Source organism: Canis lupus, chromosome 24 (genome assembly GCF_003254725.2).
Source record: "Canis lupus dingo isolate Sandy chromosome 24, ASM325472v2, whole genome shotgun sequence".
In the NCBI taxonomy this organism is placed as follows: Eukaryota; Metazoa; Chordata; class Mammalia; order Carnivora; family Canidae; genus Canis; species Canis lupus.
Genome location: NC_064266.1, coordinates 33,390,417 through 33,418,307, shown reverse-complemented (window position 1 = coordinate 33,418,307; position 27,891 = coordinate 33,390,417). Strand labels below are relative to the sequence as shown.

The 27,891-nt window shown below is 41.0% G+C and overlaps 1 protein-coding gene across 4 annotated transcripts; it reads left to right on the top strand.

Annotated features, from left to right (window-relative positions):
• Nucleotides 1–22: 22 nt before the first annotated feature.
• On the top strand, nucleotides 23–27,891 carry NCOA5 (nuclear receptor coactivator 5). 4 transcript variants are annotated; one of them, XM_025470272.3, is made up of 8 exons: nucleotides 25–166; nucleotides 11,838–11,904; nucleotides 20,394–20,720; nucleotides 22,108–22,244; nucleotides 22,791–22,917; nucleotides 24,746–24,945; nucleotides 26,259–26,579; nucleotides 27,041–27,891. In XM_025470272.3, exons 2-8 carry the CDS (start codon nucleotides 11,867–11,869, stop codon nucleotides 27,628–27,630), a joined length of 1,740 nt encoding a protein of 579 aa, XP_025326057.1. In that variant the 5' UTR covers nucleotides 25–166; nucleotides 11,838–11,866; the 3' UTR covers nucleotides 27,631–27,891. The 4 variants fall into 4 exon arrangements, with proteins under 4 accessions (XP_048956636.1, XP_025326057.1, XP_025326059.1 ...); XM_025470274.3 differs by having other exon boundaries at nucleotides 26,259–26,602; XM_049100679.1 differs by lacking the exon at nucleotides 20,394–20,720 and having other exon boundaries at nucleotides 23–166.

Genomic DNA, 27,891 nt, shown 5'->3' with positions numbered 1-27,891 from the left:
GTGCGCGCCCTCTGCCCCCACTCTCCGCCCCGGCCGCCATTGCCTCGTGCCCGCGCCGGTCGGTTGGTGGCGCCTTTGTCCTACGGCGGGCAGGTGGGCTGAGGTGGAGGCGGCAGGGGCGGGCCTGAGGCGAAGGAGCGGCCGGGAGCCCGCCGCGCTGGTAGCGGTGAGTGCCGGGAAGCGGTGGCCGTCCGCCGAGGCGTGGGGCTCACGGCAGGCGGTTGAGGGGGCCCGGGCCGGACCGGGAGGCTGAGGCGGGAGGGCCCGCTCGACGCGCTGTCGCGGCCGCGGCCTCGGCTCCTCTCCGGGTGCGCGCGGAGCTGCGCATGCCCGGTGCGGGGCGCGGCCTCTGGCTCCCGTCAAGCCCAGGCCCGGGCCAGCCGGGGCGGCCCGTGGTGGGCTCGGGTCCGGGCGGCGCCGCGCCGCGCCCGCCTCTCTGCGCGCGAACCGCCGGCAGTAGTTCTCCGAGCTTCTCTGTAGGGTAGGCCTGCACACCCCGCGCCTGTTTCTCGAAATGATGAAGTCGTTCGCCTGCGGGTCCTCAGCGAGTCGGTGGCGCAGGTCGGGATTCGAACTCGGACACAGGCGGCCCGGCCCGCCACTCCGGGCGTTCTCCCGGGCGCCGCGCGGCGAACCGAGCGCTGGGCCCCGTCGCCGCCGCCGCCGCCGCCGCCGCCGCCGCCGCCCCGCGGCCCCCTGACAGCATCTTCGAGGCGCCTTGTCTCCTTGGGTGATACCCGCACTCCTTTTATAACGCGGACCCCGGGCCCACAAACTGTGCCCGAGGTTACCGCGGAAATGAGCGCCGGCGCCCCAGTCCGCTGGCTCTTCCGTCTCCTGACCCAGGGCACTCTCCGCTCCCAACAACCCGCCGGGGGCTTTTTTTTTTTTTTTTTTTAATTTTTTTTTAAGGACGGCGTTTCCCAAATTTCAGTCTCTCGCGTTGCACCTTTCTGTCCGTGTACCATCTGTATTGCTATTTACCAAATGTTAATTTTTTTTCCTTTTAAACCGACTTTTTCTTCCTTCTTAAATGAATTTAAGGTGGAAACGTAAATCACAAGCCGTATAATGGAAAGCCAGTTATTTTTCTAATGCTCATAAACAAAATAAATACCTATCTATTAAAATAAACAGTGCGTCCTTGTTCCTCCTGAAATTATTCTGCGTTCCACGCTTTGGGAAACGCTGCCCTAAGGAGTATGGGGTTAATTGTGGTCCTGGCTTTCGCTCTGTGCACAGAATTTTTCCCGGAGGCATAGCGGGTTCCATGAAATGCCCCAGGATCTTCGGGGATGGTAATTAATATTATAAGGCTTTCTTCGTTGTAAGCCGTTCTCATTGTTGATTTACAATCCGTAGTCCCAGGGAACCGCAGGAACTTCAGCTCAAGTGCACCCGGTGTGCCTCCTCAGTGTTTTTGTAGCGTTGCGGGGTGTGGTAACCACCTGACAGTTTCTGCATAATGACGATGGAGCAGTTTTGGTTTTTGACAACTCCAGATTTAATGTTTGTATGAGTCAGTCTGGGTGTGAAAACTAACTTTCATCTTGCCTTTTTCCAACCAGTAAAGCCCAAGCTCTTTGCATTGTGAGTAATGGGGATCTCTTGGCCGTTTAACATCTATTTCTTCCTATACTCTACTTTCTTTGCCTTTCTTTTAGCTCATCTGTCACTCTCCAGATACTCTTTGAAACCTCTGATACGATCTTTTAACCTAAAACATAGAAACTAGCTTTCCATGTAGAATGTGCTGGAGAAACCATATTTCAAGGCCCAGTGGAAGGAATTTTTCTAGGTGCAGGTTGTTCAATGTCACATGCCAATGAACACGCATTTAAAGAAGGATTTAGGAGCTCCTTTGTACTTGCTAGATCAGATGCTGTCAATTGGTGAATTGTTGAATAAAGCTAATTAGATCTTTCAAAGAAAGGGAGGCATTGACAGATTAACTTATTTCTGTAAACAGTCTGTTCTATTTGTATGGCCTGTTCATAAACTGTTTTTCTGTGTGAGAGAGCAGATTTACTTTAATCCATTGAAAGGAAACTCAGAGAAGTGTGCTTTTAGGCCATTCAGGTGTTGTTTTCTCAACAGTTTAAAAAAAAAAAATCCACATTCCTTGGGGTTACTTTGGTAAGAGCAAAATGTAGAACTTACAAATAAGGCTAGGATGATTTTCTTCACATTTCTCAGCATCGGTCCTGTTTAGAAAAGAAATGAGAATTTTTTACTCAAGTCCATTTCAGAACTTCAGCAAATGGAGCTTCAGTCTGCCAGTGCTCAAAAGCTAAGTCCTTTGGTGAAGTTTTAGAGGTGTGATGAAAAAGAGTGCCTTGTGGTTTGAAACTTCATTCTTAATAACTATTGCAAAGCATTCCATCCCTATGGCCTGCAGATGGCAGTGCCTTTGTATGGCTTGTTACTACTGTGAGAAGTATTGGGATTCACTTGTGCTTTTAAGAATGAGAAATCTGGAAGAGATGTATTTAATATTTTATTCCCTTCAACTATCATTGTTTCTTTGTTTTTGACTCCCCACGTAAAGAATGAAATGCAGCTCCTAAACTGTTAATCTTAATGGTAATGATGACGTAGATCCAGCAGTGCATATGATTTACAAAGCAGGTTTACAGTACCAACTCATTTGTTCCCACCAATCTTGTGAGATAGGTGAGGTATTATTATTGAATCTTTTTTGTGTATGAGGAAATAATGGCACAGAGAAGTTAGATTATTTTTGTCCAAATCACGTATTTATAGAACATATTCAAGATACTACTGAAGATAAAAGATTTTGTGGTCAAGCAAAATTGAGAAATATTGAGATTAAGAAGTGTCCTTATTCCAGAACTTTAATATGCCCAACATATGCACTGTAGATGTCCAAGAAAGGAAGATATTATTGGTGCCTCTTTTCTTGCTATCCTGTATGTATCTTTAGATCCTAGTGTTTTCCCAAATGGACTATTCTTTCTGCCGCACTGTTTGCTCTCTATACCTTGTGGTTTACTAGTGATTATCATGTGTCTTTGAGACAAGTGCTTTTAAAGCTCAGTCAGCTTTTATTGTGCCAAAAGATTTGTCCTGTGAATAGCATACACGTTTCTCTAGACTATTTGGCTTAAGCAGAGTTAAACTATCAAGAAGTTAAAAGGGCAGTGACCAACAGAAAATTACCCTCTATGTTACTTTGGTTAATGAGAAGTGTTAATGAAAGGATCAGGATAAGGCCACTGTCTGCAGCAGCAGCACATTAGAAAAATATGAAGTATACTGACAGCTAAATATATAATACCAGCATGCCTGCTGCTTTTTAAATGGTGGTTTTATTACCACCAGATATGAATATTTATAGGGATGATCATTTTCATTCTTTATCCTATCACTAAAAAAACTAAGATAATAGGTCAACTAGACCAATTACTTTTTTCTTTCTTTTTTTTAATTTAAATCCAATTAAGTAACAGATAGTGTATTATTAGTGTCAGAGGTAGAGTTCGGTGATTCATCAGTTGTATATAACACCCAGTGCTCATTATTAATTACTTTTATGTTAAGAAAATAATTCTCCAAAGAATCAGAACTTTTCCCCTTATTTCATATTCAAAACATTATTGTTGACCTACATAAAGACCAACAACTTTAGGCAAGGATCAGGGCAACTTAAGTTGCATTGGAGAATTTATAAAGCAGAATGTTTTAGAACTTTAGCTGTATAAAATGTCTTGAGTGGTCTCCTGGTTTGGATCGAGAATGCTTGAATTGCTAAAGATTAGGTTGATCCTGCAGTTAGTGAGCAAGCTTTGGAGAACTTTGAATTATGAATAATTTGACTTTAAATGAGTATACTTAATTATGCATTTGGAGATTGAGGTAGTAGTAACATGTATTTACCATGAGAGGATATAAGAAATTTATTTTTAAATCTTATCTTTTGGATATCAAGAATAATCTTAAATTATTCTTGATATCCAAAAGAAAAAGGAAAAATATGCTTTCGTTCAGTACAAAAACTTAGATTATAAACTGAACCTTTCTTTGAAAAATTTATATTAGGACAGTGTCAGAGTCACTAGAACAGTTTGTTGAAAATACATATCAGTATACAGCTCTCTAACGCCTCAACTGACCAGTCTGTTGAGGTGGGGCCTGAGGTATCTGCCTTTCAGAAGCAACCCCTGCAGTTTTTATGCACATTAAAGTTTTAAGAACCCCTGATTTAGGCTTTAGAAAATGAGTTTTCACTGGAAACAGCAGATTCTAGTACTAATCTAGTAATACTTATATCCCAGATTACTAATAGAATTGGCAACTCTGGTTTATGGTTGGGTATACATTTTAAGCAAAACTGTAATTTAACTATAAAATGTTCTTTGGCATTATAGTTTGAACTCGAGAGGTAATAGCAATAGTTAGAATATCTGTAGTTTTCAGTATTTTAATTCCTTCTATTCACATCAATAGGATGCTTTCACCTTCTTGAGAACAAAGGAAGCAGACCTACCAAGATTCCATGGTCGGCTTATTAAATTTAGATTTGACCCACTTTGCTTTTAGTGGTGTAGATATGAAATTATGTGTGTGACCATTTTTCTCTTCTTGCAAAGAGATGCATTTAGATATGAAAACCAAATGCCTCAGAAGAAGCAGGAGTTTTAGCCTCTGCCAGCAAAACAATCTGCAGAATTCAGACAGAACTTTAGTTGGCAGTTTGCCATTCAAAGAAGTGGATATTATGCTATCAAAAAGTGGCAAGTTCAGTGGTTAATATTTTTCTTGCTATTTTATAACTAGCTAATTGGGAAAAGAAGCTTAAGTTCTCAGGATACTTTTTAAACTATCAGATGAAATTAAAGAGTTGTTGGTGCACACTCCTCCTTGGTGGGTGGGGGTGCTGACCTTATAATTGGACATTGTTACTACGTTTATTACAATGGAAACTTGGTTGATGATTCCATTTCCTTTGGAGGTAGCAATGTAGTTATGTTTTCTATATTGTTTTCAAAGGTTATACTTTGACAGATTTTAGCCATTGTCATGACATTTTCTTTGTAACATTATGTTTATGGGTTATTACTCCTTGAATACAGGAGTTAAAGAGGTTTCTAAATGGAGGATCTGAGTATATGTTATGCATAAGCTAAAGGGATAAATAGATAATACAGTTCCCAAATACTTGCCAGGAATCACCTGAGAAGCTTGTTATAATACAGATTCCTAGACTTCATTCTCAGATTCTCAAAGTTTGAGATGGGGTCTGAGAATAACGTTTAACTTCATGGGTGATGCTGATATATCTTCATTAAAGGAATGCGACGTGAAGAATGAAAAAAAAATGTGTGTGTGTGTGTATATATATATATATATAAATGAAGAGAGGGAGCATGGGAAACTAATGGGTATAAAGAGTTTTAGTTTTGCAAGATGAAAAAGTTCTGAAGATCTGTTGTACAACTGTGAATATACTCAGCATACTAAACTGTACATGTGAAAATAGTTCATGTGAAGGGCACCTGGCTGACTCAGTCGGCAAAGCATGCTACTCTTGATCTTGGGATTGTGGGTTCAAGCCCCACACTGGGGCTTACTTTTAAAAAATAATAGTTAATATGATCAATTGTATGTTATATGTTTTTTATCACACTTCTTAAAAAAAAAGTACTAGAAAAAAATAAGGAAGAGTGCTTGGCTGTCAATTTCTTCCTGAACAGTAGGTTAAGCTAATATTGTTAGCAATTAATTACTGACTCTGGCCCTAAGTTTTTTTAATATTCCTTAACTGAAGGTAAAATTGTAACCTTTTAAACATTTTTCTGGTATCTCTTTCCTTGATTGTCAAACCAGTGACCCTTGAAAAACATCAGTATAATAGGCAATATTTTGAATGTCTTAGGTTTATATCCTCCCAACCCCCTTTTCTGGATAATATACATATAGGAAGCTTTCATTAATTTGGCTTTACTGAGACTCTATTATGGTAGCTCAGTTTACACAAGCCCTCTTGCCACCAATTTTTTCCTTTTCAAAGTCAAAGTGTTTTGTGACCTTTCTCTAACTCTGGCTTGCATCTGTAATTCCACTCTCTTTTCTTCCTCCTATCCCCTCTTCCCTACATTACACTTCCTTTAGTTTTTCTAATTATATTCTTCACACCATTCCTTCATCTTTACATGTGCTGGAATGACTTCTCTCTTGCGGGTAAACTCCTCATCCTTCAGGATTCAGTTTCTTTTTAGGCCATCCCTTACTCCTCCATGTACCTCCTACCCCTTATTTTTTCCAATCTCCTGTCTGCCCTTTTCTTCTCCCCTGCCACATATACAGGCCTTCATTGTCTCTGCTATAAACCAACTTTTTTTTTTTTTTATAAACCAACTTTTGATTATATTATGATTATCCGTGTATATGTCCCGCTCTCCTTTATTAAACAGTGAACTCCTTTAAAGCAGAGACTTTAGTCCTGTTATTTCCATATGTGTAAGGCTTAGTACAGAGTGTGACACATGGTAGGCCTAGAGGCATTTGATGAGCTGATTATAAGCTGTCCTTTCAAGTGTGTTAATTTAGTTCTGTAAGGATCTCTACTTGTACAGTTGAGTTGAAATTTTACCTGTGTTAAATAAACCTGTATATTACATTTTTTATAGCTCAGACTGTTACTAGTTTGGATTAGCTCAATCTTTGTGAATCCTAATTAGTGAGTTTTTTCTCTTAGCTGATGTTCTCCTTGAATCCACATAACCAACACAGGTAGAATATCCATTTCATCAGGTTGACTAACCAGTCCCTTGCCCCTGTTAGGACTAGAACTCAGATATGCTGATTAGGCAAGTGGTCTTTCCTCGAAAGAAATAAAAAGGGCAGGAAATTAAATGTTGATAGAGAATTTTTGTCTGAAGTGTTGAAGTGAATAGAATATCAGGAGCAAAGCCAGAAACATTGTACAGTTGACCGTTGAACAACCTGGGTTTCAACTGCAGAAGTCCACCTATATGTGTGTTTTTTTTTTACAGTACCATAAATGTGTTTTCTCTTCCTTATGATTTCCATAATATCTTCTTTTCTCTAGCTTACTTTACTATAAGAATACAGTATATAATACAGATATCATAAAAAATTTTGTGTTAATCACCTGTTCATATTATTAAGGCTCCAGTCCACATAGACTATTGTTTTTTGTTTTGTTTTAAAGATTTTATTTATTTACTCATGAGAGACACAGAGAGAGAGAGGCAGACACACAGGCAGAGAGAGAAGGAGGCTCCATGCAGGGAGCCCAACGTGGGACTCGACCCCGGGGCCCCAGGATGACACCCTGGGCGGAAGGCGGTGCTAAACCACTGAGCCATCTGGGCTGCCCAGCATAGGCTATTGTTAAGTTTTTAGGTAGTCAGAAGTTTTTTGGCTGCATGGGGACAGCACTCCTAATCCCTGCATTGTTCAAGGGTGAACTGCAGTTTGAGGTGATAGAAATTGAAGTGGTAATTGAATAAGTAAGTTCTGCCCCGCTGGGTGTCTAAGGCACTTAAACATTGGTGTGACTGGCATAGACTGGTCCTTTTCCAGGTTCTGTCGTTTTTGATCAGGGAGTCTTAGCAAGTGCTAATAATGGAAACCATGTTTTTCCATTCCCTGTTGGGGCAGCATAGCATAATGGTTAAGCACTTTGGTGTCAGACAGACCTGGATTTGAATCCTAGCTCTGAGACTCCTGGTCATCATGTGACCAAAGAGAAGTCACTTCATTTCTCTAAATATCAAATTTCCTCATTCGCAAAATAGAGAACATAATAGTACTTTAAGAGTTGTAGAAAGGATTGGATGATATAATGCACATGATGCTGTTAGTGCAGGCTCTGGGACAGAATAAGCATTCTGTAAATATAAGTTATTGTTTCTCCCATTCCTGTACATAGGAATAATAATTCAATACAGTTAAAGATAGAATAATTATTTTAATTAGAGAATGAAGGAGATAATCAAATATGAGGGAATGCATAGTTTTTAAAGTAAGCTTAAAGGATTGATTTAGAAACCATAATCAGAGCATTCTCTTATCCTTGACTCATGACAGTATAACTGGTTTCATATCCCTGATGTTAAAATATACCTCAAGATCATCTTCATAAATACAGTTTAAGTGAAAAGTCCAATCCTTTCCCCTCCCAGTTTGAGGAGTTTAATGTGTGATAACCGCTTTCTTGTCAGTATGGTGTTTTAAATGGCTTTATCTTTATCATAACGTATTTCCAATTTAGTAATTACTGATTGTTAGTTGGTTTTCGACTAAGCTTTTGGAGAATTTTATTTCATTTGTAATCACTTATTGAAATTGTATAGGCTTCTGGATTCTTTCAACTGCAAACAGTGGTACTGTCACTAAGTACAGCGATTCATACTGCACTTTGTTTAACATGGTCCTTATGGTTTTCCATTGTGATAACTTGTGATAAAAACTGATTTTAAGGTGAAAAGAGTTTTTAGGATAGTACAATTAAAAAATAGAGCAAAGCAGTTTTTGGTACTATGAATGAAACATGCATTTTTATTTATAGCATTATACAAAAACCGTTGTGTGAACCCTGTCTAGCATATTAGTCTAAAATAGTACATTAGGCATTGTGTCATTCTTTGAAAGTTCTTTGCCCCAATCTTTTGTGACTTAAAACAGCTCTACCGTTTCCTGTGTGACATGTTTTCTAGATTATTTTCTCGTTTGTTCCTTTTATGTAGATTCCTTCAGTTGGTATTTTTCTTATCTAAAAATCCTTACCTGAAAAGTGCTTTTAACTATTTTCAGAAGACTACTTAAAAGATATTCAGGCCAAAGTACCTTGTAGTGATGGTGATTTTTGAATGGCATTCACCTTGCTAATCTACTTAACAAAGTCTAGAGGTACCAACCAGGCTGAAGTGAGAGAGGTGCTAAGAGACTGACTTTGGATCTTAAGGCCATTTGGCAGGAGGAGAAAGAAGCATCACAGTTGCCATTATCCTCTCGTTGATTAAATTCCAGTTGTGGTTCTCTACCAGATGTCCAGAAAGGTGCCCAAATTGACTTTATGTCTTTTTTTTTTCCTTTTCCTTTATATTATTTTTATTTCCTTGAGGTAGACTATATGTCTCTAAAAGGATTTAAGAAGGTAAAAATCTGATTCATCTAATTAATACAAAAGCCCCCTTTACCAGTTCCAATATTTACATTTTCAAAGAGAAACTTACTCAAATGAATGTCTAACCTCCCTTCCAGTTGATGGGTCATTATGACAAAAAATTGAGATGGGGCAAGAGGTTTTTTCCCCTTGACTCTTTAAATCTTTATTACACTTTTGTGATCAGCTCCCTGAAGTTATCTGTTCTTTTGGTAGCTTCTCTATTCTTCCTGCATTTCTGAACTCAGAGGTTTTCAAAAGTTCTGTGTGACCATGTGTTAGGATATTTTTGTGTATTAGGATTAATAGTGATGACAGTATTGTTTTCATAACTCTCACTGAAACCCATCCCCCAACCCTCCTCTAACCTGAGCAGTCCTTTTGGGTGGCAGTGAAACTATCAGAAATTTCCAAGTCTCTATTTTCTCCATATCTCACCCAAAATGGAGGTATATAACTCTTAAATAGAGGTGAATAAACAAATACTTGACACTTAAGAAAAAAATTAAGAAAATGGTTTCAGAGTTCTCTTTTTTTACAGAGGAAACATAAGCCACACTATCCAAATATAATTAATTGCTTTAGATTATTTGATGAAAATACATATTAGGAAGCAAATTATAATCAAATGGTTTAAAGATATAATAATTTTGAATTTTAAATAATTTGCCAAAAATTGCAAAAAAATTTCACTAACTTCAAAGTAAAAAAAAAAAAAAAGTACAGTATTTACCTCATTCATTCTAAATAGAACCAGTTTTGCCCCAAAAGTATGTAATTCATGACTACATTGGTCTCCCCAGTCCTATTTGTAGGTGCTCACAGAACTGGATATAATTAAACAGTGTAATAGTCCTTTTCATTTCATATGGGCAAATTATATAACATTAATAGAAACTTGCCAACTAAAATAGTACCATATGTTCTGTACTGTAACCTAAATGTTCAGGTCAAGTCAATGTTTAGAGAAGTTTTCTTTATTCACAAGACCATTTAATAGTATTTGGAATCCTGCTGGGAGATATGGTGCTTATTTAGAAGATATCTTCACACCCCTACCACCCTCAGTGTATTCCAAAGATACTTTAAAAACTATTTAATCAAAGAGATGACATTTTCCTCTGAATCCTAGTCACCCCATATTAGAGAGCAGTACGAAGTGAGTAGACTAGGTTAGTAGGCCCTTCTAAACCTGAACTGATAATCTCTACAATAACACATAAGAGAACTAGGTATTATTCCCTATAAGATTTATCATTATATGATGTGTAATTCAGATATTGCCAAACTTTCAGGGTTGTAAGTGAAAGTTCTACTTGCCATACCAAAGCCATAGTCAGTACTGGCTAAGTCCTATATAGACATTATTTTCTGATCGTTTTAAAATAGAAGGATGATAGCATTGTGTCTACTTAATTGAAAAATAGGAGAAGCAACTTGGGGTGAAATATGCTTCTCTTAGATTTATGTTACTTTCAGTTTATCAGAAGTCATTTTTCTAGATTATAATAGAAACTGACTTAAAATGAAACTGAAGATCATTCTCACTTGAATAGAAACTCAAAAGTTGACAACATAGCAGGGTACTGTGATCTCACATCATAGGACTCCCGTTGGAATTTTTTAAATACATAATTACTATTTTAAAGCACTCTAATTATGTGAGTGCTTAATACCATTTAATGTCATTAAATACACTACTAATTGCCTACTATGGAACAAGGGGAACAAAATTATACTGCAGCAGGACACAGTTTCATTTCTTCATTCAACCAAAGATTCAGATTTTTAATACATTTATTACTCTTTAAGGCATAAAAATTGGCCTTTGTTACCTTTGGGCATAGATTGGTACATTTCATTTCCTTAGATATTGCATCAGTTCTTCCTTATATGTGGTGTTTTTATTATTCACTTCAATTTTTTCAAAGCAGATTTGTTTTTCTCAAGCAGACTTTTACATAAATTAGCTTTTCTGTAAGTTTGTATGATTCCACTGTTCTCCCTTACATATTAGTAAATGCCACATTTCTCTAATGAAAACTTCTTATGTGGAGTGTTTTACTATCAAACCAAATACCAATTCTTATTCTTAGGTACTTACCTGTGAGGGTTATAGTTGCTAACCTGTAATATACTTCATTAAAAAATTTTTTCCTACATCTCATTCTAGAACATTCTATCCAATGGGATGCAACACCGAGCACATTAAAAGTAGGCCCTGCTTCATGGCATATTGGAAGTTTTAAGACAACAGCCAACTGTTTCTTCTTTATAACATAAAATGGAATTATTTGCCTTTGCTCTTTTTTTTTTTTTTAACTCTGTCTCTCCCACTGTCCTGTACTCACCCACACAAAAAAAATTCTTACAGCTGACACTCCAAAGTCTAGAAGGCAACCTTTTCTACTTTTGGAGGGGGCAGTTGTTAGGTTTGGGACTTGGCAGAGTGTTAAAGCATTGTGTTAGCCAGAAAACTGAGGGATATTCCTTACCAAACCATGACAATGTACTGCCGTAACTTAATAAAAATTGCCCAAGTGACAGTGTGTCTGCTGAATGGATTTTCTTACACCATCTGGTTGTCATTGTAGTTTTTTTGTTGTTGCTTTCATTTGAAATGTGCTGATGATTTTGTTTTTATTCCGTAGCATTGAACAGATGGGTTGATTATTCTTTTCAGATATTAATAAGGCAGCGGAAAGAAGAAATATGAATACGGCTCCATCAAGACCCAGCCCCACACGAAGGTAAAGTACCCTGAAGCAGTGAGTTACCTTGGGAGAGTTGGGCTCTGGGGAGTTAAGCCCAACTTCGTACATCAAGGGTCTTTTCTTCCCCCAACAAATCAGAAACGCTCAAGCAAACAATAAGAACATGAACCTTGTGTGAAGGGCCTTGCTGCTTTTTTTAAACATACATCAGGAGATGCAGAGAAGCTTTGCGTTTTCGGTGACAAACCCAGCAAGTTCAGCCTGCAACATGAGTTGCAGGCGATTGGAAGAGGATAAACCTCTGTCTGTCCCCAGCTCACGTGTCATTGGGAGCCTCCACAGCAGGAGGAGTGCCCCAGGGTCGTTGGTGTGTGCCATGCTGCACTGCAGTGGGCAGCAGAGATTCGACTCTTCATTCCAAATGGCTGCCGGTCCAGATGTTAACCCAGGTTTATGGAAAGTGCTGCTTGAGAGATGGCTGCTGTGCCTGTGCTGCAGATCCCCTGTTTGCTCGCATGCTTGGGTTACCATTTGAGGGGAAATAAAAAGGGCAAAAACACTCCACTCTCAAAAGTCTCCCTTTTTCTTAGCTTTTCTGGAAATAAAAGGCATTTCCTTAACATATACAAAAGTAGTAGTCCTGATGTATACCCTTGAGATACGCATTAAATTGGCCCCTTCTCTCAAAGAAGAGCCTTATTAACGTTACCATTTACACCAAAGATACAGTATCCAAACTAGCTCCCCAACAGTACACAAGTGGATGCAGTGTGTGCACTTTTGTGTGGAATGCAGACAGATATGGTATATTTCATATCTGGTGTCTTTGGTGGCCCAAATGGATACTCAGTATGGATTTTGCTTTTGCCTCTCAGTAAAAATAACAGTTTTCCACAATAAACTACGTATCTAAACTACATACGATGGTAGGCGACATTTCCTACAATGAATGGAACACTGCTCAGTATGATGAATCCTAGTCTGTACTGGTAGCTCCACAGGTCACCTGGAATAATATACCCAACTAACTTACACATAACATACAGCTGTCCTTTGAGACAAAAACATCTATTTTTTTTTCCTCACAGGAGAAAAGGCTGCTCTATGTTTGGTGTATGTTGCCCCCACTTGGATGTGAAGGGTGGGTATTTTGTAAGCTACCAGGAATAGATTAGACATGACTGCTCTGTGAAGTTCAAGCAGACTGTAGCAGCAAGGTAGTGATTTCTGTTGGATTCTTTGAGCACTCTGCCGTGCAGAGGAGTTAAATCTGACACCATAACTACAGCTACACTACAACCACCAAGTGGATGCCCTGGCCATCCATTGGTCTCACTGCAGAAGTGAGCATACACATTGGTATTCTGTTCTCTCTAACAGCATAAGGAATACCTGTAGCTTGCAGGTAAATACTGTGTTGATTGATTTTGTGGGTATGTGTGAGTATCCTGAAGAACTTAAATGAATCCTGCAGAACTTCAGCAGTTCCATATAATGTCTGCTTCCATTATGCTGCACCAAATCATGCTGTAGATCTTGGGAAGTCCCATATTTGTTGCTTCTCATTGCCCCAGTAAACATGGAATACAGGGGGCTACAAGTTTACATCAGATGGTCTGAAATATGGGGCATTCATTGGAAGCTGTGGTTGCCAACTGGCTTGAAAGGAGATCCAGTGTGTATCCAGTTTCCAGTTTCCACACAATGGATGTGTTCCTGAACTAGGTAGCATACCAGAAGGGTGTATGGAATTGGTAACTATAAAGACACTGACTTCAATAGTAAAATCCTCTCCCCTCTTTTGTCCCCATGATGCTTATAATCTCTGGATAATGTCTATGTATTTTTGCAGCAACCCCCCCTCCCCAAAAAATAACAAAAAACAAAGCACATTGCAGAATACAGAGTAGTTCCTGTTTGTGCTCTTGATTTATATCATCTTATTAATAATTCTTAGCTAAATACTGTTAATATTTCTAATTGAATACAGTATTCAACAAACATTGGCAATGTTGAGGAAATAACCATTTCCCCTGCTTGGAATCCAGTATAGCTGTTTCCAGGACATTAAATTAAAAAGATTAATTTCATCCCAGTTTAAAATGCAGCTCTATAATTTCATCTATAATGAAAGAAAAAGCTATATGCTTTTATTCTTTTTTTAAATAGATTCCCCCCCCCCAAAAAAAAACATACAATTGGAGGGGATTTTTAAAATGTTCTCCCTACAGATATATAAATATGTCACTTTTATATACCTTTTAAAATATCACCTTCCTCGGAAATAATTTCTAAAATGAGGTTGTTTGGGATGTGGATAGGGCAGTAGCTTCCTGCCTTTTTTTACAATCAATAGGAGGCACAGTTGGGCTAATTTAATTTCCAACAAGAATCAGTCTTCCCCTTTGGTGCTATGTCCCTAACTGGGTTCCTCAGCATGTTATTTAACATGATGAAGTGTCATATAGTCATGCTTATTAATCAGGTTCAGGGAAGAAGGATAATCACATTTAGTAAAATCCCTTCTGAGCCTCATCTAAAACCTGAGTAGAGAGTCCCAGTTTTTTACTTTTAAGAATAAAAATTTTAAAACTCTTAAGCCAGACAAATTTGAATATTGTACTCAAAACAGAACACTAACATTTTGTCGTCATCACATTGATCATGTATTGTCTCTTACAGGATACCAATAGGGCAGAAATAAAATGGAATAAGTAGGCAAGATGGATGACTAGCTTGGAAGAATCATTTCTCTAAGGGTGAACACTGGATATCACTCTTTGGGTGGATACTTCCAGTCAGAGCCTTGAAGTAATTCCAGATATACCAGTCTGTTGACAAGAGCCAAACTGCCGCCTTTTGGCAACCCTAATCATTTATGTGTCCCCAGCCGTAGGGAATGCATTGTTCACAGGGGGGAAAAAAGCATATTTGTGGCAAATATTTCCCTTAAGTTGTATTTTTATGTCTTCAGTGTTGCTCCTTTTAATAAAATTGTTTCTAAGTATTCTGGCAAGACCTTTGTAACACCTTGTTTTGCTGGACGTTAACCTTGAGTGTCAAAACACCTAAGTATCTTTGGGAGTTTTCACAGGATTATCACCTCTTCAAATGTCTCTAAGCCACAGTTCTGCTGGCATTGCTCTCTATTCAGTAATGTGCCTCCCTAATGACTCCAGCTGTCAGTGTGTAATTCTGACAATATTGGTCCAGCCAAGCACAAAACTCTGCATCAGGAATCTGCTCTGGATCAAATTTCGGCCGGAATTCTCATTATTTAACCCTTGGACCACTTCACTGGACTCTTGAATAACATTACTTAGTTACCATGTAAGTTGTCTAGCATTGATGCTAGGCACTGGCCCTTACCCTCTTCAAACACTGGACCATGATTCTGGTCGTACCTCAGATGTTCTCAGTTTCTATCTTCAGCTCAACACCCTGGCAATCCAGGTCTTGGAGCATACCCCTACACAGTTGTGGCCTCCAAGTGAGAGTCTGCATTTCCTAAACCTTCCTGTCTGACATTAAAAAAGAGCAAATAGAACCAATTTGTCTACATCAAAAGCTCTGCAGAGAATTTTCCCCACGTGTTAAGGATGTTAAGCTTGGTGCCTCTTTTGGTGAAAGTCATCGGGGATTGGCTCATCAGAAATCCTAGCTATAGACAAATTTCTTATGTGGCTCAAGATGAATTCTATCTGCTCTACAATGCTCATTCCTTTGACAACCAATTGCTCCTTGGGTATGAGACAACACTAGCTCTAGGTGGGCCTCGCAAGTTACGATTCCAGGCTGCGATCACCTCTGCACTCAGTTCTCAGCAAGTGCCACCTCTACCAACGGAAAACTTTTCTATTTGTGCTTAAGAAAATCATCAGCATGCTTCCTAGGGAGAAACATGGACACTTAGAAAACTTGGATCTGTGAGGTGTGATATCTCATTGCACCCCATATCCTACCAGCACCTAATGGCAAAATACTGCACAGGTCTATTGTTTCCATTTCTCACAGTAGCATGGAGCCATTGTGGTGGGGGATCAACATCACACAGCAGCCAGCTATTTAGATAATGATATTTGTGGATGGTATCTGACAGAACAGAAGTACCAAGAACTATTGAAGAATTTTTTTTCAGGAGCAAAAAAAGAAAAACCGGCCCGCCCAAAGAAAATATTCCAGTGAACAGAAAGGAGACGCCGACAAAAAGGACAGAGGCCCTCCTCCATGACATTCTGTAGAACCAAGGCCAAAGGACACCATCCTGGGCTTGTGGTTTCAGTCTCTGGAGGAAAAGAAGTTCAAAGTCCATCACAGTCTTCCAAGATGATCATCTGTCATTTCTTACTCTTTAGGCTCTCAAATACCTGGTGCTCTGCATACCTCTTTAGTCCCAGGAAGAAAAGCATTTCTACCAGAAGCATGTCACTTAACCATCTGAGCCATGGCTTTTCCTTTTACCCTTCTTCTCTTACCTCTCAAATGTTTCCAAATGATATGACTGTATTTCTCTCAAGGCAAAGAGCATTTGGCTTTTCTCCCTCAACTGAATAGATGAGAAATTTATAACTACTTTAGTAGTGTTTGTCATCTGCCTTCAGTTTGTGGACCCTGGTGCTGAAATTTATGTAACTGGTTCAGTTTAAAGGTTCAGTTTCTTTTTAGCCTCTAGTGACCTGGTACCTGAGGGTACACTGCATTTGGTGTCCAGTAAAAACCTCTGGTGCCGTGAGATGAGATTGTGAACCTATTCTCCAGAAACTTGCTTTTTATAACCCACTTGTTGTCTAAGGTCAAGCATCTCATTCAGAGGCTTCATCTTTGCGGCACTCTGAATCCTGCACCCTGTACCTCCCTTTTATTAGCTGGTTCTTGTTTTGAGAAAGATGTTGGGGCCAGCAGCAGGAGCGCTTTTGTTCTGGGGAATTCTTTGTTTGGGTCCTAAAGTGACCCCAAAAGGTTTTTTGTTTTTGTCTCTAGAAGAACAGCTTCTGCTATACTGCTCCTCTTTTGGAGAAAGGAGAAAAGCTATGCCTTTTCATATTATTATCTTTTCTGTTCCTACTTCCACCATTCCTTTGGTTCTCTCCCCCATGTGAATATCATCTTTTCTACATTTTACTCAGAAGGCAATTGAGGGGGAATTAGTTTTGTTGCACATGGACTTAGATTCATTGAGGGAAAGGGAGTGCTTGCCTTCCCGCACTAGAAGCATGAACTGAGACTTTGGGAATCTAGGGTTGTGGTCAGCCTCCAGGGATGGACTCTGACAGGTAAGTAAGGTATTTCAGTGGATTCAAAAGAATGAGAGCAGTATGGCATTTTTAATTATCCTAAGGCTGTGAATAATGTGCTGTGACTCCGTGTTCTTATCTATATCCGCACCCCTCATTTCCACCACGAAAGACTTTGTGTGTGGTCTTTGGTCTGTTAGGTTCATGTTATATCTCATCCCTGATTGCCAAGAACACTTGAAATCTGATTCTACTTCTAATGACTACTTCTGACTGCTCCCCAAGTCAGGTTTATCTGCTGATCATTAATCCAAAAATATTTACAGTTATCCCTTCCCATAGGATCCTAAATGTTTTCCCACATTACGTACTAAACTCCCTGGTCTCCCATATGTTTGTTCCCACAAATCAAGAGTACTTATGAGCCTTAAAATATGTACAAGAACTTTTCATAGATCCAAAATTGGCGTTTGAATTATTTTTGCTGTGCCCATGTGGATGAAGTGAAATTGAGGCTTTCGACCAAGCTTGATGGCATCATGATGGCTGCCTAATATATGTAATCATGGCAGATGACAAAAGTATAAATCAAATAATGATGCCTGCTCACAATTTAAACATTTATTGAACTCCATTCTGTTGTCCTAGAGATCCAAAGACTTCAAGAAAGCTTACTCTTTAGTAGAGAAGCCATGTAAACAGATAATTACAGAACTGTGTGATAAGTGCAGTGATAGAAATATGTACAGGAGCAAAATTCATTCAACATAAGTCATGGGGCATCTGCTGCATGCCAGACATTATAAACTTACATAGTGGGTTGATAGTGGAGAGTCAGATTGACAATCCTTGTCCTCGTGGACTCGCAGTCTAGTAGAGCAGACAGCCGTTACACACGTAAATAGATATGTCAAATTGTGACGAATGACAAGTAAAAACAGTGCTATGAGAAAGTGTGGCCGGGATTTAAGGGCAGAAAATAAACTTTTAGACTCTTAGAATCAGGAGTAAGAGACACATACTCTATGCTGAGACTTAGAGAATGTGTACAGATCTGTTCTTGCTGCCCAAGTAGAGGCATCAGGAAAAACCGTGACTAGTTACAGGTGAAAGGCCAGCATGGCTAGATAGTGGTAAACTTGGGACTGGAGGGGATGAGGTTTGAGAAGACAGCCAAGTTTCTTACCAGAGATTTTGGATTTAATTCTCAATACTGTGGGAAACCAGTGAAGGGTTTTTATATATTTGAAAAATCACTTTAGAATAATTTGGAGAAAGATTAGAAAAGGAGCAAGAGCAGAAATGGGGAAATCTTTCACCATGGTAGAAGTCTCTTGGCTGTGGTTTTAGAGAGAGAGGTCATTATGGATTGGCCTGCAGCATTGCTAATGGATGTCAAGAAATGTGGACAGAATTGATAATCAGTTTCAGAGAAAGAATGAACAGAACTTGCAAATGTGATTGGAAGAGCGGATGGGGCTTCAGAAAGAATGACATTCGGTTCCCTGACTTGAGCAACTGAGTAGGTGGGTGTGCCATTTACTGAGATGGAAATGACTGGAGGAGGAGCATGTTTGTTGGGAAAGTCCAGGAGTTTAAGGGCAAATTTTATGCAGGTGCTGATCCTTAAATAGGTCAAACAAGAAGACATTGTGAAAAGGTAAATATCAGATAGAGATGAGTAATAGAAATAGTAAGTGCTCTAAGAGTTGAGCAGCAGGAAAAATCAGCAGTTATTAGGGAGATTAGAGATTCTTGGAAGATTTGAGACATGATCTTGCCTGAGAGGAAGGCACAGGAAAAATATTACAAGTTGGAAAACTATATGAATAGAAATCCTGAAGCAGATAGGATCATGTGAGTTAAATCATTAGAACAAAACTGAGAAGGTTGAATCAGGAAATGAGAGAACAATAGTAGGGAAGGGTCCAGATTTGTTAGGGAGGGGTATCTAGAAGTATGATTGTCAAGCTGCAATTGGTAACAGGTGGAGATTGGGATGGTTAATCTGGTATTTATGTGTTGAATGACTTGAAATTTGGAAGATTGGTTTTGGGTTTGGGTTTTTGTTTTTTGGAAACTTGGTATCAAGCATAAAAATAAGGGTTTGGGTTATACTTGTGAATCCAGAGGGAATGAAAAGGAAAAGTGACAAGGATTCTACTGACTAAATGGGGAAAAGAAAGGAAGAATCAACATTTCAACATTGACTTTCAAGAACATAAGCCTTGGTTAACTAGAAAGATGATTTTCGGCAGAAGTGAAAAATTTGGGAATGGGACTAAGAAGTGGGTTGAATAAGAAGTTTCTTTGTTTTTGTTTTAAAGACTATTCATTTGAGAGAGAGAACACGAGCAGGAAGGGCAGAGGGAGAGGGTGAAGCAGACTCCCCACTGAGCAGGGAGCCTGATGTGGGGCTCAATCCCAGGACTGTGAGATCATGACCTGAGCCTAAGATGCTTAACCTACTGAGCCACCCAGGCACCCCGAATAAGAATTTTAGACATTTTGAGACTGAGTTTCTGGTGGGGTGGGATGTCTTACGAGGAATATTGAATGGGAGTGGCCCAAACATATTTGTGACTTCACAGTTAAAAAAAAAATTAATGAAAAGGAACTGGGTTCTGCATTAAATTCAGATTGAGAGAGACCACTACTCAGTAACTACGTTGTGAAGACAGAAAAGCTGAATGTCTTTATACTTTATTGCGTGTGTCATGTTGTGCTTTTTATCCCCCCTTAATTTGATTATCCTGCTCAATATTTTAAATGACGTTTTCTGTACTTCAGGAACAACTACTTTGATCACTGTTACTTTGTATGAGATTGTGCATTTGCTCCTTTTTTTCTTCATGAGTCTTCATATGTCCCTCCAACTTTCACCCCTTTTAGAATCTCTTTCAAACATGTCTGGTGGGGAAAAGCAGGTTCTAGGGGGAAGATGCTTCCACTTTGAAAACCTGGAGATTGAGATGATAGCATGACATGTATAAGGAATACTGAATTACTCCCTGATACCTGACAAATACTGTGACCCCTGCCAGAATCTTTGGCTTTGAGTCATACATTATTCTTTTGATGTCCTAATCCTTTGAGATCCTGGAACCTACTAGTCTTTATTTGCTGACCAGTTGGGTGACTGTCTTCAAATTTTAGTCATGTTCTCACTGTTTGGCTGCCGTGTTTTAGAGAAAAATGCTTGGATAGGGTGGGGGCTTCCTCCAATAAAGAGCTGAAGGGTTGGCTACCTTCAATTTCTTTGTCTTAGCTCCTTCTTGCTACCTCCCACAGAGATCCATATGGTTTTGGAGACGGTCGAGATACACGACGTGATAGATCCCCAATCCGAGGAAGTCCAAGGAGAGAGCCCAGGGATGGCAGAAATGGCCGGGATGCCCGGGATAGCAGAGCCATGCGAGATCCGCGAGACTTGCGGGACCACAGAGATAGCAGAGACATTCGGGATCACAGAGACAGCAGAAGTATGCGGGATGCTCGGGACATGAGGGACCTTAGAGACTTTCGTGATCTAAGAGACTCTAGGGATTTTCGAGATCACCGGGATCCCATGTACGACAGATACAGAGATATGAGAGACTCCCGAGAGCCCATGTACAGGTACATATACAGCCATCTGCTTGGATTTCTGTTGTTTTTTTTTTTTTTTGTAAGTCTTTTTTATGGGTGTTCTGCTGAACTAATTGAAGGCTCTGTGAGGGCAGCGACTTTATCAGCCTTATTTTTCTAATGTCTAGCAAGTGGCAGATGTGCTACTCAATAAATATTTGCTAAATGTGTGAATGTTTGATGAATTATGCTTAGTGAATGAATCTGGATCTCTTCATGTGACCTATGAAAGGCAGCATTGTATAGATGGGAAAAAAGCACAAATCGTTTTCGCAGTGCACAAACACAGGGAAGATACACACGTGGCCAGCAGGTCTGTGAAAAGAGGCTCAACATCATTAGTCAACAGGGAAATGCATTGTCAAAGCCACAGTGAGTTACCACTTCACACCTACTAGGATGACTATAATCATCTATTAAGGAAAGCAACAGCAAATAACAAGCAATAACAAGTATTGACAAGGCGTGGAGAAATAGAACCCTCCATACGTTGCTGGTGGGCATATAAATAGTGTGGCTGCTATGAAGAACAGTTGGTGGGAGATTCCTCAAAAAATCAAATACAGCAGAATTACTCTGACCCATCAATTCCACTCCTAGGTATATATCCAAAAGAGGTACTCAAACAATTACTTGTATGTAAATGTGCATAGCAGCACTCTTCACAGTAGCTGAAGGTGGACAAAACCTGAATGTCCACCAAGAGATGAATTGATATATCCATACAGTGGAATACTGTAAAATGGAAGGTAATTCTGACACCTGCTACAATAAGGATGATCTTGAAAACATAATGCTAAATGAAATAATCCAGACAAAAGAACAAATGTTGTAGGAGTCCACTGACATGAAATATCTAGAGAAAGCAAATTCATAGACAGAAAATAGATTAGCAGTTACAGGGATGGGAAGTGAAGAGTTACTGCTTAATGGGTATAGAGTTTCTGTTCTGAGTGTTCTGCTCAGGGTGATGAGAACTTTGTGTTTCTTTGAAATACTATTTATATATGTATTTTAAACCATAGTTTTTAAAAAACACTTTTAGGTTTTTAGGCAAGAGGGATGGAGAAACATCAAAATTAATATCCATAGTTATTGTCAGTTACTTTGCATTTACTTTAATCCAGGGACTATTCTGAGAGCTTTTTGTACATCCCGACCCCCCCCCACCCCAGTCATTTTGCAATGACTGTTAACACAGTCACAGCCACAGAGCTGATAAGTGGTGAATTTCAGACACAGACCTTGTTTGTCTAATCTATATGCCCTGCCTTACTGTGTCGCTTCCTTACAGGGGACTGGGTGTTGAAGAATTCTGTATCTGAGTTTTACAGCATAGGTGAGTTTTAACTTTGTGAGCATTTCTTCCACTTTTCAGGAGAGAAAGCTCTTATGACCGATACCTGCGAATGGATGACTATTGCAGGAGGAAGGACGATGCTTACTTTGACCGCTACAGAGATAGCTTTGATGGACGAGGCCCTCCAGGCCCAGAAAGTCAATCTCGTGCAAAAGGTAAAGCAGCAGTTTATTTCTGTTACTGGTAGAACACTTGATAAATGAAACAGGAAATGAATAACCAACTGGAAAGGGACTAATGACTTGGTGGAGCATTCCATGAAAAAGAAATACAAATAGCCTGCTATAGTGTGTAGGGATCATTCAGCTTAAAAGTAAATCATCAAAATGCAAACTATTTTTAGAAAGTCCTGAAGAATAATTTAGAGAGAATGTGTATGTTATGATCTTGGCCTACAAATAGTTCAGGATTCACAATAAGGCCTATAACTTATTTTTTTTTTTTTAATAATGCTGTTTTGGGGTTTTTTTTTTAAGATTTTATTTATTTATTCATACAAGACACAGAGAGGCAGAGACATAGGCAGAGGGAGAAGCAGACTCCCTCTGGGGAGCCCGATGGGGGATTCAATTCCAGCACCCTGGGATCATGACCTGAGCCAAAGGCAGATGCTCAACCACTGACCCACCCAGGTGCCCTGTAACTTATTTTTATAGAAAGGAACAGTCCATATTTCAGTTTTCCTTGTTGGTTTCTTACAGAGCGTTTGAAACGTGAGGAACGACGTAGAGAAGAACTTTATCGTCAATATTTTGAGGAAATCCAGAGACGTTTTGATGCTGAGAGGCCTGTTGATTGTTCTGTGATTGTGGTCAACAAGCAGACTAAGTAAGAATCCTTTGGCTATTTCTCCTGCGTAAGGAGAAAGGTTAGAAGAGAAATTAAAACTTCCTTTGGCAGTTGTACCCACTGAATTTGGGCTGTGTATTCTAGCATTGCTCTCCTGTGTTCACCCAGAGTTATGTCATTTATAGCTTAACAGAAAACCCATTACAAACTGGCTCTGGCCCCAAAGCGAAATTTTAGTTTGCTTGACTGGGAGCTTCAGATATGGCCACATCCAGGGTCTCAAACCATGTCATCAAGACTTGGTCTCTGAGTCACCTTCATTCTCGGACAAGCTTTCTACCTTAAAAGGCAGAAGGGCACTGATCCTAGACATTTATCTTAGCAGAAGCTTCTCTTTCCCAGTGCTTCCACCTAAAGGCCTGGAACTGTTTCTCACTGGACTGACCTAGTTCACTCTCCCATCCTTGAACCAGCAGTGCTGGGATGCCTTGATTGGCCAGGGCTAGGTCATGTACCCATTCCTAGAGCTAAAGGTGCAGTTGGGCCTATGGAATCATGTGGACAGGGTAGGAGAAGGGTGCTTTCCCAAAGGAATATTGAAGAGAGAATATATGTTGGTCATGCAAAGCAATAGATGCTCCCTTGATGGAAAAACCCGAATCCCCAGTGCTTTGGGAGGCACATGTCTCTGCATTTGTCAGCCAAGCCTTCTTTGTGTAGTGCCATGATCTTGCAGAACTGTTAGGAGACCCTTCTAGCCAGTCCAGAGTTTACAGTACCTCTCTGCACACCTCTTTTTCACATTATTTCCTAAAGAGACTGAGCGGAGAGGCAGAAGGAAGCATAGCAACTTGCAGCTTGGCACTAGCTATCTTCCCTTTCCCCAGGTGGTTAGTAAATAACTTCATGTGTTTTCTAGCAGTTTGGGGTTAAAGAGCTAATTTCAAGGCAGAGACTAGGGAAATAGGTGTTGGGACACCAAGCGGCAGGAAGAACCTCCAGGCTCTGGGCTGCCTTGTCAGAGATAGATACCGCTTTAACTATAGATGGCTTTTTTTTGTTCTCGACACATGATAATAGCTGTCATTTTCTGAGCACCTACTCTTCTACCCCTTTGCTGGTGCTTTACTTAAATTATTTTTAATCTTTACACTCCTCCCGTCACATATATATTCATTCAGCTCATTTCCCATATGTATGACGAATCTAGGTACTGGGGCTGTGATGGTAAGCATGCACAGGGCCCCTTCCTGTTGTGGAGCTTACACCCTCGTCAGGCAGATGACAAAAATGGATGTATTGGTGATGAGCCCTCAGAGAAGAAATACATCAAGGATCTAATTTAGATTGGAGAGAAGGTCAAGGGAATGACAGGAACTGAGCCATATTGTTCTGGTTTTATTGGTAAAGAAACAGTTTCATAAGAGGTTAAAGGATTTGCTTAAATCTTCACAAGTAAACACTAAGGCTGGGATCCAGACTTCTCTTTCTAGCATTAAAGCCCATGTCTTTTTCCATTATATTATGCAGCCACCCCAAAGACAGATACATGTTACAAGTCTTAGGCAGGAGGATGGTGTTTAAGGAAGGACCACTGGACTACAGGACCAAGAGAAGGACCTGGGTACTAAGTACTGTGCTGTTGGCAACTTGTGTGTGACCTTTCTTAGCTAGTCATAACCACTCTGGACTAGTGTAAAAGAAGGAATTGGTCTAGATTCTTGGATCCTGAAGTGGACACTAGGGAGACACTGGATATGCTAAGATTTGAACTCGTGATAGGAGCACACTCCTGGCTGAGGTGCAGCAGTGTACAGATTGGGAGCTGGTCAGGGAGTGCTCACCTGGATCCTATTTGTTTCTACAGAGATTATGCTGAATCTGTGGGGCGAAAGGTACGAGACCTAGGCATGGTAGTGGACTTGATCTTCCTCAACACAGAGGTGTCACTGTCACAAGCCTTGGAGGATGTTAGCAGGGGTGGGTCTCCTTTTGCTATTGTCATCACCCAGCAACACCAGATTCACCGCTCCTGCACAGTCAACATCATGTTTGGAACCCCACAAGGTACGGAGGCCCAAGTATATCAGAATTCCAGAGGTAGTCACTAGTCCATTAATTCTTTCATACCTTACTCAGAAGAAGCAGGTTTGGGCAAATAACTTGCAGGTCACTCAAATATGGTAGGGCGCTTTTAGAAGCATACTGGAGAAGCCTGCATGGTCATTTCTTGAGTCTGATATTCTTTCAGTGGAGACAGTTCTGGGCCTACTGTATAGAACACCGTATATTTAGCCCATAGGTATAGACAGTAGGATACTGGCAAATGTTTAACAACTAGTTCTGGGGAGGGATCAGGAAGCAGTGTGGTTTACAGCATTGGCTAATCTCTGTGGTGTAAATGCTCCCACTTTGTCCTGTTTCAAGCTACCAACATGAAGTCACTTGAGAAGAGATGCGCACCCTGGCGCACACTGCACTGAGCGCAAGAGAATCCTTGATTTCACCAGACTTCGTGATAAGGGACAGAGAATACAACAGGCGATGAGGATACTGTGTACAAGTGTATTAGAGGAGTTGAAGGGGCAGAAGGGCAAGGAGGAGGCCCAGGAAGCCCTTGAAGCCCTTCCCTGAAGTCGCTTTTAGTAGTAGTAGTAGTAGTCCCAACTCAGAATGTTGGGACTCAGACAACTGATGCCCTGGTCATTGCTCCTCCAGGGCAGACTTTTACCTTTTCCCACCACACTCGGAACCTCTTTACCTGATGGGTTGCACCCATAACCATAAAATACGTAAGGTTCTCCACTAGGTCATTTGGTCATTTGTCTCTCGAGTAGTTCTCAAGATGTGTGAGGACATTTATGTAAAGTTCTGAGGCTTCTTACCACCCTGTAAGTCATGTTGCCCCCAGCTGAGGAGAGGAGGTTATTTAGGGTCACATTTGATCTTAATCCATGACCTTTGAACTGATGAATTCAAAAACAGTAGGCTGGCTCTGTGCTGAGCATCTCAGTGGAGAGCAGGCTTTACAGAAGGCCTTTTTTGGCACCCTGCGGCCTGCCTCCCATGGTTATTCCCTATGTGGTCTTTTTGAATCTCTGGGAGATGGTCGTGTTTCTTTGATTTTTGCTACAAGTCTGTGATCTAGGAATTCCCCCAAAGAACCAGCTCTGTGAAAGGTGTGTGTTCCCCACCAAAGAAATCTATTCACTTATCTTCCCAGCCTTCATCTCCTTCCTCTCTGCTCCCTATCCCACAGCTTTTTGTCACCAAAATGGTTTTCTTGCTGGTTTGAGGTTAGGAAAGGCCCGGTAGAATCCAGCAGGTAGGCACTCAGGTGTGTCAGGGGATAAAGTAAGTCCTGTCATTCTCTCCTGCAGAGCATCGCAACATGCCACAGGCAGATGCCATGGTGCTAGTGGCCAGAAATTATGAGCGCTACAAGAACGAGTGTCGAGAGAAGGAACGTGAGGAGATTGCCAGACAGGCAGCCAAGATGGCCGATGAGGCCATCCTGCAGGAAAGGGAGCGCGGGGGCCCCGATGAAGGAGTGCGTGGGGGGCACCCTCCAGCCATCCAAAGCCTCATCAACCTACTAGCAGACAACAGGTACCTCACTGCTGAGGAGACTGACAAGATCATCAACTACCTGCGAGAGCGGAAGGAGCGCCTTATGAGGAGCAGCACCGACTCTCTGCCTGGTGAGCTACGTGGCAGGGCCGAGGTGAAGTTCTGACTCTGCATTTCTCTAACCCCCAGGCTCTGTTGGGAGGGTGGCAGGCCCAGGCTCTTTGGGGTGGGTAAGGGGAATGAGCTCATGCCCTGGGTTCTCCCATGGGCTGTCCTTGCTGATATAATGGTAACTTAAGATCTGGGAAGTGAATTTCATTCCCTGTAGTTAATGTGGTGTTGGGTGGGCTAGGATTGCTGGCCACCTGGTAACTGAGATGGATGCCCTTTTTTTCCTTAAGTAGTCCTCTGGGGCAATTAAGCTGTTTTCTGGAGACAGCACATACCATGAAGTAGCCCCTTTGGGAAGTTGATGTTATAGTCTGTGTATCATGTGATTGATGTGATCAGTAATTGTTGTTCTTCCCTGGCTGCTAAGCCTCCTGCCCACGGAGGGTATTTCAACCCGATACCTCCTCCTTCTGTCTTTTAGGCCCGATTTCCCGCCAACCACTCGGGGCGACCTCGGGTGCCTCGCTGAAGACACAGCCAAGCTCCCAACCGCTCCAGAGCGGCCAAGTGCTCCCCTCTGCTACACCCACTCCAGCTGCACCCCCCACCTCCCAGCAAGAGCTTCAGGCCAAAATCCTCAGCCTCTTCAATAGTGGCACGGTTGTGGCCAATAGCAGCTCTGCATCTCCCTCAGTCGTTGCCGGAAACACCCAGAACCAGAATTTTTCCACAGCAGTGAACAGCCAGCCTCAGCAAAGATCACAGGCCTCTGGCAATCAGCCTCCAAACATTTTGGGACAGGCGGGATCTGCTCGGAACATGGGCCCCAGGCCTGGGGCTCCTTCCCAAGGGCTCTTTGGCCAGCCTTCCAGTCGCCTGGCACCTGCCAGCAACATGGCTAGCCAGAGGTCTGTGTCTTCCACAGGTATCAACTTTGACAATCCAAGTGTACAGAAGGCTCTGGACACCCTGATCCAGAGTGGCCCTGCTCTCTCCCACCTGGTTAACCAAACCACAGCACAGGTGGGGCGGCCCCAGGCCCCAATGGGATCTTACCAGAGGCATTACTGAGGCTAATCTCTCAACTACCCCCAGTCCCCTCATCCCCTGGCCTCCCACCTACTTCGTTCAAATAGTTATTTGGAGGATGTTCTCTGCGCCTCTCCAGGTCTACATCGAATGTTTCTACCACCTGCTCTCTTCTGCCTGAGGCTGTGTTGCTTATTCCTTCCAGAGTCAGAGTTTATACTGCATTTGGGGGTGTATCTTTTTTTGTTGTTTTTGTTTTTTGTTTTGTAGAAAATAAATATCTCTGGGGTCACTTGGGCAGTA